The 16,684-nt window shown below is 38.0% G+C and overlaps 2 protein-coding genes and 1 long non-coding RNA gene across 4 annotated transcripts; 2 read left to right on the top strand and 1 right to left on the bottom strand.

The window, feature by feature from the left end:
- Positions 1-1,279: 1,279 nt before the first annotated feature.
- Positions 1,280-4,942, bottom strand: LOC130136170 (uncharacterized). Its single transcript, XR_008815198.1, has 2 exons — positions 4,858-4,942; positions 1,280-1,947 (listed from the first exon to the last, which is right to left on the bottom strand). It is a non-coding gene; the product is annotated as an uncharacterized LOC130136170 (long non-coding RNA).
- Positions 3,586-5,370, top strand: LOC115691398 (nuclear transcription factor Y subunit B-5-like). The gene has a single exon (XM_030618014.2). The coding sequence runs from the start codon at positions 4,456-4,458 to the stop codon at positions 4,843-4,845; it is 390 nt and encodes a 129-aa protein (XP_030473874.1). The 5' UTR covers positions 3,586-4,455; the 3' UTR covers positions 4,846-5,370.
- Positions 5,371-12,410: 7,040 nt separating this feature from the next.
- LOC115667214 (uncharacterized) lies at positions 12,411-14,907 on the top strand. Of its 2 annotated transcripts, XM_030588826.2 has the most exons (6): positions 12,411-12,580; positions 13,023-13,171; positions 13,254-13,367; positions 13,487-13,615; positions 13,691-13,882; positions 13,972-14,903. In XM_030588826.2, exons 1-6 carry the CDS (start codon positions 12,535-12,537, stop codon positions 14,278-14,280), a joined length of 939 nt encoding a protein of 312 aa, XP_030444686.2. In that variant the 5' UTR covers positions 12,411-12,534; the 3' UTR covers positions 14,281-14,903. The 2 variants fall into 2 exon arrangements, with proteins under 2 accessions (XP_030444686.2, XP_056162283.1); XM_056306308.1 differs by lacking the exon at positions 13,254-13,367 and having other exon boundaries at positions 13,972-14,907.
- Positions 14,908-16,684: the final 1,777 nt, after the last annotated feature.

Genomic DNA, 16,684 nt, shown 5'->3' with positions numbered 1-16,684 from the left:
CCCCGCCTGGTCTAGGTGTATACACCTGGTAGGCTGACAACTCTCCGTTCCCTGTTTAACGTGTTGGTGTCCGCACGCCTAGCCCCTCAATTGAAGAGAAAGTTTTTCTTCCCTCTCCCCTGAGAATAACCCCGATTTTAACATCCCAAAGTCTGACGAAGCAGTTTAAGGACTTTCTTAAGTCCAATTACGAGGTAGCTATTATACAGAAGTTTTCTTGGCAGCAGTGATTATATTCTATGCTTTATACTCTGTACCAAGAGTGAGAGGCCAATAGAAGCACTAACTTCCTTGGACAAGAATTAAAAAAATAAACAAGGGTTTATTCTCAATGCTAGGAACAAAAAAATAATCGAGGGCTTGCCTTGAATCTTTGGTGGTAGTTATCGAGGGTACCTCACCAAAGCAGGGAAAGTCTAAGCTTCCGACTAGGGGCGTTCTGCCTGTCTAGGTGTGTATAGCTAGTGGACTGACAGGTCTGTGTTTATTGTTTAACATACCAGTGCCCAGACGTTGAGCCCCCCAACTGGAGAGAAAATTTTTCTTCTCTCTCCCCTAGGGATACCCTCGAATTCAACATCCCAGGGTCAGACAAAGCAGCTTAAGGACTTACTTTGGTCCAATTACAAGGTAGCTATTATATAGAAGTTTTCTTGGTAGTAGTGATTATATTCTATGTTTTTACTTTGTGCTAAGAATGAGAGGCCAATAGAAGCACTAACTTCCTCGGACACGAAAAAAAAAATTGCAAAGGGTTTATTCTCGATGCTAGGAACAAAAAAAAGAATCGGAGGCTTGCCTTGGATCCTTGGAGGTGGTTACCGAAGATACCTCACAAAAGCAGGGGAAGCCTAAGTTTTCGACCGGGGCCGCCCCGCCTGTCTAGGTGTATACCCAGGTGGACTAACAAGTCTGCGTTCCCTATTTAACGTGTCGGTACCTACACGCCTAACCCCCAATTGGAGAGAAATTTTTTCTTTTCTTTCCCCCGAGAATGCCCCCAAATTTAACGTCCCAGAGTTAGACGAAGCAGTTTAAGGACTTACTTAAATCGAATTACGAGGTAACTATTACACAGTAGTTTTCTTGGCAGTAGTGAATATATTCTATGTTTTTACTCTCTACCAAGAATGAGAGGCCAATAGAAGCACTGACTTCCTCGGACAAGAATTAAATAAATGCAAGGATTTATTCTCGATGCTAGGAACAAAGGAATCTTTGGTCATGTTGTATTCCTCCGAGTTTTGCCAGTCAAATGCCTACATGAAACGACAATAACTGCAGTGCAAATATGCTTTTCGATCTATTGGCAATCTTTGAACTAAACCATAGTATTTTTATGGGCAATTTAAAGCTGTATCTCATCAGCAAGAAAGTGGGTTGACCAAATACCACTACAAGCCACAATATCTAGGCAACCGCTCCTCAGTCAAAGCAGGAGATTGAGCAACGAAACTCAGACAAAATTCCTTCTCCATGTTTAGGATGACAAACTTGCTCCCATTTCACTCCGAAGCCTTTAGCACCACCCAGTTGCACTTTCCAAAGAAAAGACATACATTTCTGATCAACTGCTTCAATGACCTTCTTTGGAAGAAGAAAAATCCGGGACCAAGAAGTTGACAAGACTATACAGACAACAGCTTTGATGAGTTGAAGCCTGCCAGCATATGTCAACTTTTTCACTGTCCAACATGTGAATCTAGCTGTAGTTTTATTACCGAAGGCTTAGAATCTTTATATGCAAGCCTCTCGGATACGAGTGGTACTGCATGGTGTCTAACTACAAGATGCCCTCTGCTAAAACAAATTCAAAGCAAATATTTCACCTGTTCATCAGAATATGCGGGAGTAAAAACTTTAGCTTTGGAGGGGCTAATTGGAGGCCAGACATATTCCTGAAGCCTTGCAATTTAGAAAGAATCTCCCTTAAAGATGCAGCATCACCTTTGAAAAGAAAATCATCAAATCATCAGCAATAAAACGGTGATTAAGCTGAGATTTAGAACAGGATGGGTGGAACTTAATTGTGCCCCTGCTAGCAGCTGCTTTGAGCATTCTTGAAAGAACCTCCATAGCAAGCACCTTTTACAACAAAAAAACCTTCTAGGGGACCATTGACAATGTGGAGAAAGAGGGAGAAGTAATGCAGCTTAATCCAAGTCAGGAAAGAAACAAGCACACCAATTGCCTACAGAATCTTTAGGAGAAAATCCCAGTTTAATAAGTCAAGCTTTTCTCAAATTAGCCCTAATCAAGCACCTTCAGGATGTACCAGCCCTATGATAATTCTTGACAAGTTCATGGGCCAACAAGATGTTATCCCCAATACTCCTTCCTTTAACAAATGCCGATTGATATATCCTAATGAAATGAGGTAAAACTTATTCAATCTGCAACCTAGGATCTTAGTACTCCATTTATAAATAACATCGCAGAAAGATATAGGCCTAAAATCAGCAATTGTCAAAGCAGTTGCTATTTAGGAACTACAGAAATAGCTGTTCCATATATTTTCTTCAATAACTTCGAAGAGGAAAAAATATCAGAGATTGCATCACAGAAATCTTTGCTAATAACAGTTCATGCAAAAGTATGAAATGAGATAGAGAAGGCATCTGATCCTAGCGTTTTGTCCCCATTCATGGACCAAAAACTTAAAATTAACATTGAAACGGATAATACAAACTACTTTAGTAGTGATTGATGATGTTTTTAGCGATTTGGAGTTGTTTAGATGAACTTTTAGGCCTTTTTCCATTTTTGGACGAATTTTAGCAATTAAGGTTATTTTTGTAATTTTAATCCTAGTAGGATTAGGATTAGGGTTAGCACCCTATATAAGGTTGCTTATAGATTTCTAGGAGGCGGAGACAGAATTTTATATAAAGAAGTTTTCTTCTTGAGTTCTCTTGAGGACTAGATCTTATCAAGGCTCCCTTGTGGCGATGAATTCAACTTATCGAGCAAGATCGCGAATTCTCTTGTTCGTGGCGTTATAGCGTGGATTGGTTGACACAGTTCTGCAAATCAACGAGTCGCGTTCATACTGAGATTACCAATCACGTGTTCGATTGGGGGTCGAGGTCAGCAATTGTAACTCAAAGATCTTCGTAGCATGATCATCTTCCGCACAGATACATATCAAAACCTCCTTAATCTCCTCATACGTAATAGGAGCAATAAGGCTTGGCTGTAAATGAGAAGGCAATGTTACTGTAAAGTATTATTTAGAACAGATAAAGAAGTATCAGAGCATCCTGAATCAGGAGAACCAAGAAGTAACTGATAGTGAGAGACAGCAACAGCAAATATTCTTGTGACCTTCGATTTTACACCATAGTTTTTTTCAAAAAAGAATCACACGGTTTCGTCTCAGAAAACACAAACTATTAAGCAGTCACCCAATTAAATGGTTACCTAACTAGCGAACCTTGGAACAAGCATATACATTATCACAAAATAAAAATGTGAAATACTGGATCAATATGAGTAACAAGCCGGCTAGCAGCTAATCTCATTTTTGCTTCTTTTTTCACATTAATTAGAAATGCTGATTTAATTAACTTGATAAACGTACTTGCCAAGTGAAGAATATATGAAACCGAGGACAACCTCTGACTTGCCAAATCTTCTCAATACAAAAGAGATGCTTGAGTTGCACTTGATGCTGAGGTAATTGACATTAAATACGCCATCCCAAGGATTCAAACACCAAAACCCTCCAAATTTCATGCTATTTAAAGTATTCTTATGCTTTTGATGTCGTTTTCAATGACACAAGCAAGAGTAGATGCCACGCAGTTGATAACTTATTGGTTAATCAGATTCTATAGTAGAGTAGTGGTGGTTGAATCCACGCTAAAACTTGGGTGGATGACAATTAATCACCAACTTAAGCTTTACTCGCTAATCAAATAACTTACTCGTTGTAAACTCAATGGTGGACTAAAGAGGAGGAAAGCTGGGGCTACTTGTCTACCTTAAAACTCACCAAATCGACAAGCATATTTGAAGCCTAAAGATTTAAGAAATTGACTCCACATTCTGTCTTATCCTCCACTTAAAATTCGAGGAATATGAGGTGTAAAATACATCAAAGAAAGTACATTGCTTTCTTTTTTCCTTCGCTATGATTTATAGGGCAAAGCCAATCAATATGCCGTGGAATCACAGTCAACCATATAATTAGAATTTTCGACCCCATGGTTTCTAGCCATGATCATCTGGCCAGTAGATTGAGCTTGTGCCAGAAGACCCGCCATTTGTGTGGAGCCGGTATGTTGTCATCACATGCCAAAATGGACAAGACATAAAATCATAAGTTAAATGCATATATTAAGTCGGACGGCTAACTTCGTGCATTTGCATACCATAGACGGAAGCCCTTTGACATTGGAAGACAGAGTCTAAATTCAACGGGGATCTTGCACTTTTGTGAGTGAGCCTCCAGAAATGGAAGATAACATCGGTGCTGATGATGGAAGCATCAAGGAGCAAGACAGGTTGCTCCCAATAGCCAACGTGGGGCGGATCATGAAGCAAATCCTCCCTCCCAATGCAAAAGTCTCAAAGGAAGCGAAAGAAATGATGCAAGAATGTGTCTCAGAGTTCATTGGCTTCGTGACCAGTGAAGCCTCCGAGAAGTGCCGGAAGGAGAGAAGGAAGACTGTGAACGGCGATGATATGTGCTGGGCTATGGAGGCTCTGGGTTTCGACAATTATGCCGGTCCATTAAGAAGGTATTTGCATAGATATAGGGACTTTGAAGGGGATAAAGCTAATCAAGACAAGGCGATGAACAATAGTAGCGTATCAAAAGGTGTTGAGCAATCTTTATCTTAGAGAATGACTTACCAATAGGGAACAATCAGGCTTCAACCTCCACCTCAACAAACTTTCAAATCGATGAAAGGAGTGATATAGATCAATCTCAAAAGCTGTTTTGAGGATAAGAGGGAAGGTATTAGGACAAGCGATATATATAGTTTCTAGCTTTAATCATGATGACACTCATGGAGGTAATTTTGCATATCTGGGCTTTTACTTTCAGACGCTTCAGTGTAGTTTTGGTTTTTCCAGATTTATCTGCATAGCCTTCAGCCAAGAGTTAATTGGAGTGGTGTTCACCTAATTCACCGGCATATTTCGAAATCAAGTCACGAATCCCAGAGTTTGAGGTCTGAAAGCACAGGGAGATGAGAGGATTTACTGGTTCAGCTTTCATGTTTCACTTTGATCTGATAAACGTATAAAAGTATCATAGAAAGTTGGAAAGTTTGTCCTTGATAGAGATATTATTCTAGGTTTTCTGTAATCAAGTGATTTAAATTACTGTTAAATTCCCATTTCCTTATTTTCCACCTGGTATTTTGTATTGATCCCTATTGATTATCAATGAGAATCGAGATGACAATCAGAATAAGGTGAGAAGAGAAGGGAATTGAAGAGAGAAGAGATAGAAAGTCGAGAGAGAAATCTGTATGTTTCATTCGTTGGATATCCTTACAAATCATAGTGCTCAGCTTATAAGCTCAATTACTTTCTCCCCAATCAATCTCTCTCTCTCTCTCTCTCTCTCTCTCTCTCTCTCTCTCTCTCTCTCTCTCTCTCTCTCTCTACTTTAAGGTGAAAAAAGAAGCACTACAAAAAGTGATCATTTGCCTAATAATTGCTTGCATTCTGCATAATCCTAACCTATAATATTTTCTTTATACAAAGAGATGTATATTTCGAGTCTTTCAGTGAATAATGATAAAGTGAGATACGAATTATGTACCTCCGACTTTTTTGGTAAAATAAAAGAAGATAGAATTCCTAATTATTCAAAACTTTTTCAGATCGTATGTACTGTTGATTAAAATCTTAAATATCTTACAAGGCTAAGAAATAGATGTATCATTCCACTATAATCGATTCAATAACAAACAAAAGAACTAATTCCCTATTTAGGTATCTCAAGTGAACTACCAATAAATGGCACTCTAGTTCAGCAACTTATCAAGTCCTGCAACTTCGGTAATGTAGATATCAATTGTGGAATGGGGCTTTTATCTTATCAATTCTCCTTCAGATCAGACTTGTTCTGAAACTTGGGTCATGAATGTTAAATTTGAGTATACTCAGTACATATAGATGGAATTATGTTGGATTTATCAACATACTATTTATTTGTTTTAATTAGTAGGCACAGACTAGAGAGAGACTGTCAACTAAATCTGTTTGAGTTGGGTTTTTAAACCAACAATTTTGAAGTAATCAGTCACTATACACTGATTGGCATTATAAAAAAGAGGAAATCCTTGTCCTAACAAACTAAGACAAGCTTCTTGGTGCGGTGAGAGAAAGCCCAACTGCAGAGAATTAGGGTTAGGGTTAGGGTTTCCTCAAAAAAGCACGGTATATCACACTTCTTAGTATCATCCGCGCTCGTTAGGGTTTCGTTTTTTAGTGACACTAGGCATTGATCTGCTTGCTGCACATGGGAAGATGCATCAAGAAACTGTTTAATGTGTTGAAGAAGAAAGTGGGGGACAAAAGGTGGAATCCCAGAAAAGCATTGACCAACTACAAGTCACTTGAGTACTGTGAAACACCTTCTATTAGTTGGAAGAAACAGCTGGCCTGATCAAGCAAAAAAGATATATGGACAACGAATGCAAACACTAGCTCGTAGGGGGTGATCAATTCCAGGATAGGTCAGTTCCAGACTTGAAACCTAAAACCGACCATGTTATAACCGATTCCCAGTTTTTGGAACTTGAAACCTATCCTGTTTATCTTGAACCCTGTTTTGGAACCTACCCTGTTTTTTCGGTCCGGTTACAAGGTCTACCCAAGAACCCCTTTTTTTTATGTTCCTTTTTTTGGTTTCATTTTTTCCGGGTAGCAAATAGGAAAACTTATAACTCAAATCAAAGGTTATAAGTTTGACTATGCAAACAATCTTAAGTATTCATACAAAAGCATATTATCTTAGTCCCAATAATTTAATGGACGTGATAAAACAGCATAGGTTCCAGTTGGATATGAAGTTTCTTCGTTACAAAACAAAAATTTTAAGAAAAAGGAAATTGCTCCCTATAATGCTTACAAGCCCTTGAGTTAGACCATCCACAAATAATGATCATCTCCCTCATCCTTTATAATAGAATGCTTTAAATTCTGGTCATATAAAATTGCAAGTGGACCACCATAAAATACCGGTTCTAAAGCCGGTCTGGGTGGGTTTTCACTTGGAACCGGAAACCGGACCGGTTCTAACCGATTCCCAAAAAATGAAACCGGTTCAAATTGGAACCGGTTCCCGGACCTGTTTTTCGGGTGGGCCAGTCCGGTTTCCGGGTAAACCCGGTCCGGTTGCACACCCCGACTAGCTCGCTCTCTTGCCAATGATCCATGGACACATGCTTAAGACTGTGGATGCCGAAACCATGGAAAATGCCTCAGATTATATGCCAACCTAGCTAGCTAGCTAGCTACTACTTGAGCACCGCAAGGATGAGTGATTCATCTTTCTGAAAAGAACAAGTTTGCATAACGTTTTGAGGCCTACATAGAGATCAGACACGTTCATTTTTTAACAAAAAATTGGCAGGAATAGAATAGGTAGCGATGCACGTAGGTGGAGCGTTTTGTGTGCATCTATGATAGATAATTAATCAAGTCAATAAGTTTATACACCTTGTGTTATAAAAAACAAAACGAGATAAGGCATTCATTGTTGTTGCTTGTGTCATGATTATGGTGCATTGGATAACAAATGTTCTTGGGAAAACTTCAAGAGTAATGATTTGGTTTTTCGACATGGGCTGTTAATAAAAACCGTGTCTCTCATAACAAAGTTAGTCCAGGCTAGATAGCACCCGGAGCTATGGGCTATCAAGAAAGTATTACCTGTAATAATTTTTTTTGCTGCCTAATATGATTATATTAAATTTTAGGTGGGTCAAGTGCCCCATCCCCAATCCTGCGCGTGCTCATCATCAGTGACGCGAGATTTTGTAATCAACTGCCGATCGTTTGAGTTTGCTATAGTGACAAATATGCTCTTGCAGGATGAGTGTGTGCTTACCCCTAGTGACCATGCTCTGGTGATCCATCTTGATCCCTGGAAACTTGTTTTGATTTTGAAGCTCTCTGGATTTTGCTTTGGTTTGCAGTTTTTTGGGAATTTTATGTATTTCTCATGTATCTTTTTGAAAATTAATGAAATTTTCTTTTGATAAAAAAAAAAGTGCCCCTTCCCCCCTCTCTCCAGCGTTAGATATGTCTTTGATTCCACATTACTCGTGCTTCAGTTGTCGTGAAAGTCATGCAGGACCTCAAACTAGCATACTGCTCTTTATAGTCGTGCGTGTACGTATAAGTAGCGACCAAAGTAAACAGTATTGTGCTTGTTCCACCATCTCTAAATATATAGAGTTTGATAAAGGGCGTAGATGCAGCAAAATGACGGTTTTGCTATGTTTTTTCCATGTCAATGAGCTCACGTCTCTTTGTGTTAGCTATTGATTCTAATTTAAACTTTTACGATCCAAGATATTATTGTAATGATAAGGTCTAATCCATGGGGAACAAATCCTAAAAAATTAAGTATCTTTGATTGGAGGTTCGTCTTTGCGTTGAATAATATCACAAGGAATAGCCGTCCAATGTTGGATTTGAGGTGTCGTAACTCACAAACTCCCACTCTTAAACCATTGACATCCTTATCACTGATCGCTTGTATCGCCGGCGCCCCTCTTCTATTTAATGTGTGGACCAATCTATTCCTATCCCCTGTGCCATTTTAGAAGACTGCTAGGAGACACATCTTGTTTGAGCCCTCTTGCCTCGATGATCACTCACCGCCCACTTGTCGGATTGGGTATGAGTCTAATCTATCCAAGAATAACACATCCAAAGGAGGGGTCCTACCCGATGCCATCTAGAATTGACCTAGCTCGCATGCTTGGATAAGGATAGGCACCAATTTGTGTGGTTACTCAAAGTACTCATTTTCAAAACTTGGGTTGTTTACCATTGTAGTTCTTTAATTTTAAATACTTTAACCAATAGGGTTGCGCTTGGTCATCTATATTTCTAACTAGGAAGGATATAAATTGGATAGGATATGAAAATCCTGAGATTTTGCTATATCTAATCAATTGTTCGGTGAATCACCGTAATAAAACCAAATCTTTTCACATCTTATTATGTCCATTGTTTGGTATAAATGACATATCAGTATAAATGAAAAAAAAAAAAAAAAAAAAAAATTTTTTTTTTTATTTTTTTTTTTTTTTTTTTTTTTTTTTTTTTTTTTTTTTTTTTTTTTTTTTTTTTTTTTTTTTTTTTTTTTTTTTTTTATTTTTTTTAAAATTTTAATTTATTTTTAATTTTTTTTTTATTTTTAAAAAAATAAAATTAATTTAATTTTTTTTTTTATTATTATATATTTTTTTTTTTTTTTTTTTTTTTTTTTTAAAATAATTTATAATTTTTTTAAAAAAAAAAAAAAAAAAAAAAAAAAAAAAAAAAAAAAAATTTTTTTTTTTTTTTTTTTTTTTTTTTTTTTTTTTTATAATAAATTTTTTTTTTTTTTTTTTAAAAAAATTTTTTTTTAAAAAAATTTTTTTTTTATATTAAAAATATTAAAAATCCTTTTTCCCTTTTCCCCCCCTTTTCATTGGATAAATTTATATCCCTCTTATCCTATTTTATCTTGTCTTGGGTAGGAACCAAACACATGATTGGATAAATTTTATCTTATTCTGAATTTTATCATGACTACCAAATGTAGCCTAAGGGCTTTCAGTCAAAACAAAAAACCACTAGGGGCTTGCCCCAATGGCCAGCATTCTCTCATGGAATGGGAAGCTACAGAGTCCGAAATATTCCTCCTCCGAATGGGGGTTTATGGGGTTTTCCCAGGTGGGCCCATTAGGGGTTCGCCAAGCTCCTCGTAAAGAAGTTCAAAAGTCTAGGAATACACTTGGCGGATTAAAAAAATCAAATACTTTTATTATTCTTTACTTTGAATGATCTTTTAATATTACGATGATTCCAAATGAAATTACATGTTTCCCAACTCCATCAAAGATTTGACCAAGATGAGAATAATGATGTAAAATTGACGATAAGGGCCTGTTTGGTAAAATTTCCGTTTCTCTGTTTTTCTGTTCTTTTGTTCTCCGAAATAGAAAAAAAAACATAAATCTGTTTGTGTGCGTCAGTTAATTTTCTATTATCAGGAATAGATCAGTTGCCAGAGAATATATTTGGAACAGAAATAAGAAGTAAAAAAAATTCTACTAAAAGAGAAACAAGCTCAATGTAATCTCCCTAAAACCATAAACTCTAAAACCCTAAACCCTACATCTTAAACCATAAAACCCTAAACTCTACACTTTAAACACTAAACCCTACACCCTAAACCACACCCTATACCCTACACCCTAAAAGCTCAAAAGTTCTATGCACTTGTTTATTGTAATGCCCAAAGATTTATTGTCAACATCATCATATTGTGAGTTATCATCAGATTTATTTCCAGCCATCCATCTTTCACTAACAATTACGTTGGATTTTCTGAAGCCATCTTAGAATATCTTGATCATTTGAGTTCTTACAAAAGTCCAGTTTTATCCAAACACGAATTGTTACTAGATTGACTTTTTTATAATTAAATGAAAAAAATTGGGAATAGAAATTTTTAGGGTCTTACCAAATACATTTTTGTTCTTTTTCTATTTCAAGAATAGAAATTTTGTGCAGTTACGAAACACGTTCTTTTGTTCAGAAAATCGTTCAAGGAATAGAAAAAACAAACTATTTCTGAATAAAAATCGTTCCCGGGAACAGAAATGTTACCATACGCACCCTAAAAGTCACCTGAATGGGAAATTTTTGTATCACGATACGAGCAAGAGGTTCAGTGTTAACTCATTCAATGAATCACTACAAAAAAACAAGGATTTAGCCACGGAAATTAGCGATGAATAATTTTTCGTGGCTAATTTGCGACGAATTTTTTTTCCGTCGCAAATTAGCAACGAAAATTATTCGTCGCTAATTTGCGACGAAAAAATTCGTCGCAAATTAGCGACAAAAAAATCCATGGCAAATTTGCGACAGAATTTGCCACGAAAAAATTCGTGTGTTAATTTGCGACAATTTTTTCCGTTGCTAATTTGCGAAAAAAAATGTCGTCGCGAATTTGCGACGGAATTTGCCACGAAAAAAAAAATTGTGGCTAATTTGCGATGGAATTTGCCATGAAAAAAAATTCGTGGCAAATTTGCGACAGAATTTGCGACGAATTCTTTTTTCGTTGCTAATTTGCGACGAAAAAAAATATCGTCGCCAATTTGCGACGGAATTTGCCACGAAAAAAATCCGTCACTAATTTGCATACGGAATTTGCGACGAAAAATTATTCGTTGCTAATTTGCGACGGAGTTAGCGACGGATTTTTTTCGTCGCTAATTTTGCGACGTAATTTCCTTCATGATATTTGCTCAACAATGTTAAAAGCATCACACATGGAGAACCGGAGAAAGACATTCCAATTATTCTTGCAATTTAAAATGATATTTCCTCCATCGTTTTTGATTCAATGGAGCATCTCTTAGTTCACTTGCCTTATAAGGCCAAAGTGGCAAATTTGCCACGGATTTTAGCCACGAATTTCATAAAAATGAATTTTTGGCATTTTATGAAATTCGTGGCTAAAATCCGTGGTAAATGCCACGGATTTTAGCCACGACTTTCATAAAAAAATGAACATAGACATGTGTATGGGCATTTTTTTAATTTCGTGGCTAAAATTTGTGGCAAATTTGCCACGAATTTTAAATAATCCGTCGCAAATTTCGAGTTCCGCGCCTTAGTCCCAATTTGCCCGCCCTCTCCCTCCATTCTCTCTCTCTCTCTTTCGTTTCTCTCTATCAAATCAGATCTGCTTCCACTTCTCATTCTCCTTCTCCTTCTCCTTCTCCTTCTTCCCTCTCCCCCACACCCCCCACACTCCCAGACCTCTCGCGCTCGCTAGGGTTTTAGGTATCCCCTTCCCCCCGCACTTCCTCCCGCGACTCCTCCTCGCCCGTGGCCTCCGGAGCCCTAGAGGAAATCGAGCCAGAGAAGAGCAATCTCCGATTCGATCCCTCCCGGAGCTCACCGTCCATGGCGATCATCTCCGACTTCGAGGAGGAAGAGGAGAAGCAACCTGAGGCCAAGCCCTCGGCCTCGTCCTCGTCCTCGGCCTCCTCCTCTGCCGCGGCGGAGTTCATCGCGAGGTTCGATCCGTCCAGGCCACTGGGGTTCATCGAGGAGGCCTTCAAGTTCGTGGTCGAGCGGAGCGATTTCCTCGCGCATGAGGCGGCGGAGAGGGACGTCGCGGCGGTGTTGAGGGCGGTGAGGGAGAAGCAGAAGCTGAGGTAGGTCGAGAGGGAGAAGGAGAGGGAGCGGGAGAGGGCTAAGAAGGCGAAGGCGGCGGCGGCGGCGGCGGCGGCTAAGAAGGTGGAGGAAGAGAAGAAGGTGCAGGAGGTGGAGATGAAGGATGCGGAGGAAGAGAAGGAGGAGAAGAGTGGAGCGATAGGTAAGGGCTTTTGATTTTTCTTGGACAGTGTCGTGATTTGTTGCTTGCTACGCATGAGCGCGATGAGTGCCTGTCGAGACGCTGCTGGGGTTGAGACATCTATATAGCTTAGATGAGAAGTACATTACATAGTGATCGCTCATGATGTGGCTCTTTTCTCCTGCTATAGTTAGGCTGTGACGGTTTCGTGGCCGTAGTCATCTATATAGCTTGGATGTTTTCTCTGGTTGGCTATTTAATGGCGATGGGCAGGGAAAATGTTTCATTCTATTATGCTATTGATTTCGCTAAAGTGTGGATATTCTTTGATGGGTACTTGCTCCTTTGTTCAGCAATCTGAACTCTCCCGAATAATTAAATTTCTCTTGTGTTGATCTCTCCTATAATCTGTTTAAGCGTGCATTGGCTTATTCAAGTATTCGTTTTTTTTCTGAGATGGAAGGTACTATTGCCCGTACTCATGTTGGTCTCGAAGATAATCACAGCACAGCTTCGAGTTTTGCTGTGGCACTTGGCAACAGCAGTTGGTCTGATCTTCCGTCTCCAAGCTCTTGGAACATTGATATTCTCGTAGATTCAATCAAGCAGCTTGTGAGTTTGACATTTCTGATTCAATCTTTGGCTTTAATGGTATGCGTATAGTACACTTTTAGAAGCAATTCTTTGAATACAGGCGCCTGGAATCAATTGGTTATCAGTAATTGAAAGCCTGGATCATGAAGGATTCTACTTGCCTAATGAGGAAGCATTTTCTTTCTTCATGTCTGTTTATCGATGTGCTTGTCAGGTGTGTTTGCATGTCTTGTCTAGTTTTTGGAAATTATTTTGCCTGAACATGAAGTTCTATTATGAGCCCTAGCAACTTATCTGCTGAAGTTTATGGAATCTTGAACTTGGGTTGTGCAGGATCCTTTTCCTCTCAAGGCCATATGTGGGTCTGTCTGGAAGAATATTGAGGGCCAGATATCATTCTTAAAATATGCTGTGTCAGCTCCTCCCGAAGCATTTACCTTTGCTCATTCTGCGAGGCAGCTGGTATGTGCTATAGAACTTGTAATCCTTCCCTTTATTGTTTATTTGGTTCTAATTATATGGTAAAATTCTGTGTAGGCTTATGTTGATGCGATATATGGTCATAAGCTCCAGCTTGGACATGCAAATCATGCTTGGTTGTGCCTTGACCTCTTAGATGTGTTGTGTCAAATTGCTGAGGCTGGTTACGCTGGATCTGTTCGCGCAATGCTTGAATACCCTCTCAAATACTGTCCAGAAGTCTTGCTTCTTGCAATGGCACATATTAATGTATGCAATTGGAAATGCATTGACACTTTTCATCGTTTGTCTTGATATAATCATCCTGAATTTGAATCTATGTATTCCTGTGCTTGCAGACTGTATATAATCTCCTGCAGTCTGAAGTCTCCCTTGCCGTGTTTCCCATGATAATGAAAAATGCTGGGGGTGTCGGCATGATCCTTTACCTCTGGCATGTTAACCCGATTCTTGTGTTGAGGGGGTTTGTTGATGCTGCGGGTCTTGATCCAGACTGCATGACTAGAATACTGGACATTTGTGAAGAGCTTAAGGTGAGAGACAGCCGGAAGTTTTTACTGATCCATCCTCTAGGATTTTTTTATGCATTATATTGCTCAGATACCCCGACACTTCTTGTCTTTGTCTTTTCCCCATTAAATGGCTAATGCATTAGACTTATTCACAGTGGACTACACCCTGCGTTTGCAAAGATGGGTTAAAAATATCTTCATGGATGTCTGATTGCATTCCTTGATAGGCGAGTGATCTTTACACTGTTGACCTTATTGTATGTTTTGCTATCAGTGAACCTATAAAAACTGGTATTGGACTATCCTCTACTGAAAATTGTAGATAAGGGTCGAGATCATGTCTCCTTTGGTGCCCTGAACCAATGTAATGAAATGTATGAAGTGATATTAAGTTGCCAATCCAGCATTCTTATCACTGATGCAATTGCTGGATTCCAGAAAATGCTCTGCATGGATCCTAGAAGAAGCAAGATGCTCTGCAAGAACTTCATGATCTTATTACCTCAAAGAGATCCTGAGCATGGCAAAATACCCTTGAGAGGATTATGTTCAAGTACATTGAGCTATGTGTTGATATGCGGAGGGGGAGATTTGCCAAGGATGTTCAAGTACATTGAGCTATATGTTCAAGTACATGGAAAATGTAAATGAATGTATTTCATTTTCATATTATTATAATAGTTTGATCACATTGAGCTATATGTTCAAGTACATGGAAAATGTAGATGAATGTATTTCATTTTCATATTATTATAATATTTTGATGTTCTTAAGTGCATAATCAATGTTAAATACAAATTCTAGAAATTAATTTTGCTTTAAATTACATTTAAAATCGAATAAGAAAATGAAATACATTCATTTTGGTGGGTAATTTAAATTATCCACGAATTTTGCCACGAATAAGTTCGTCGCAAAAAACTGACAAAAAAAAAATTTGGTGGCAAATTAGCCACGAATTTTGCCACGAAATGTGTTCGTCGCAAATTAGCGATAAATTTTGCCACGAATAATTAGCAACGATTTTTGCCACGAAAATATTTCGTCGCAATTTCGTGACCAACAAAAATTTTTTTTGAAAAAAAACGAATATAGTTTGTGGTAAATTAGCGACGAATTTTGCCACGAATATAGTTTGTGGTAAATTAGCGACGAATTTTGCCACGAATATTTAGCGATGAATTTTGTCACGAATAATTTGCCACGAATAAAGTTCGTGGCAAATTAGCGACGAATTTTGTCACGCGAATATATTTCGTGGCAAATTAGCGATGAATTTTGCCACGAATAAAGTTCGTGGCAAATTAGTCACGAATTTTGCCACGAATAATTTGCGACAAATTTTGCGACGAATTTTGTTTTTCGTGACAAATTAGCCACGAATTTTGCCACGAATAATTAGCGACGAATTTTGCGACGAATTTTTTCGTCGCAAATTAGCGAACGAAAATTGAAATTTTCCGTCGCAAAATTTTATGACGGCCTATTAGCGACGAATTTTTTTCCATCGCTAATTTCGTCGCAAATTCTTTTAGCGACGAATTTTGCCAAATTTTTCGTGGCAAAATTCGTGGCTAAAACCAACTTTTTTTTGTAGTGAATGTTGTGTCATTCACCACGCTGCTGAACTTAATAATTACTTAATAAGCAAAATGGCATTCTTTCCAAATATTTTTGACTCATTAAATAATGGATGTTGATAAAACGAAAAAAGTTTTGAAAAAAACCTAACCTATTATAGTGCAGCTAATTCAGTCCTAAACCTTTCAATTATGTCAATTTAGTCCTAAACTTTTTGACGATTTAATAATTTAGTCCTTTTAATTAATTTTGGCTGAAAATCGCTGATGTGGTAATCTAGTCAGCGTCAGCCCTCTTATATGGTACGATCGTCGCTGTCGTGGATAAGTTTTTGCAGTTTTTAAATTAGGGATAATGACATAAACAGTCCCAGAACTTTGGCTCAATGTGCAATTTGGTCCATGAACTTTTAATTTGTTCAATGTAGTCCCTGAACTTTAACCCAATGTTCAATGTGGTCCCTGAACTTTCAATTTGTTCAACTTGATCCCTAAACTTTTAGTAAATGTTCAATTTAGTCCCTAAAATATATGAAAATATATAATATAGTCCCTAAACTTGAATTAATGGAAGGACTACATTGAACATTTTTATGAAGTTCAGGGACCACATTGAACAAATTGAAAGTTCAGGGACCATATTGAACATTGGGTTAAAGTTCAGGGACTATATTAAACAAATTAAAAGTTCAGGGACCAAATTGGACATTGAATCAAAGTTCAGGGACTGTTTGTGTCATTTTCCCTTTAAATTATATTGAATTTTTTTTCTTTTATTTCTTCTTCCTCCGCCGATTACCAGGCCTCAGCAAGCTGGCAAGGGTCGAACCTTGCCAGCCTCAGGAGAGGCTCACCCTCACCGGAGCTAGCAAGGGTCAAGCCTCTCTAGACTCAGGCTATGACATCCGGAATTTTCGAATTAGTATTTATGTGATATTCGAGAGTTTCCATTTCCAGTT

This window comes from Syzygium oleosum, unplaced genomic scaffold, assembly GCF_021117445.2.
Source record: "Syzygium oleosum isolate NSW1041296 unplaced genomic scaffold, Sole_v2.1 Sole_v2.43, whole genome shotgun sequence".
Taxonomy (NCBI): domain Eukaryota; kingdom Viridiplantae; phylum Streptophyta; class Magnoliopsida; order Myrtales; family Myrtaceae; genus Syzygium; species Syzygium oleosum.
The sequence above is the reverse complement of the archived record's forward strand: the minus strand, read 5'-3'. Positions and strand labels throughout refer to the sequence as shown.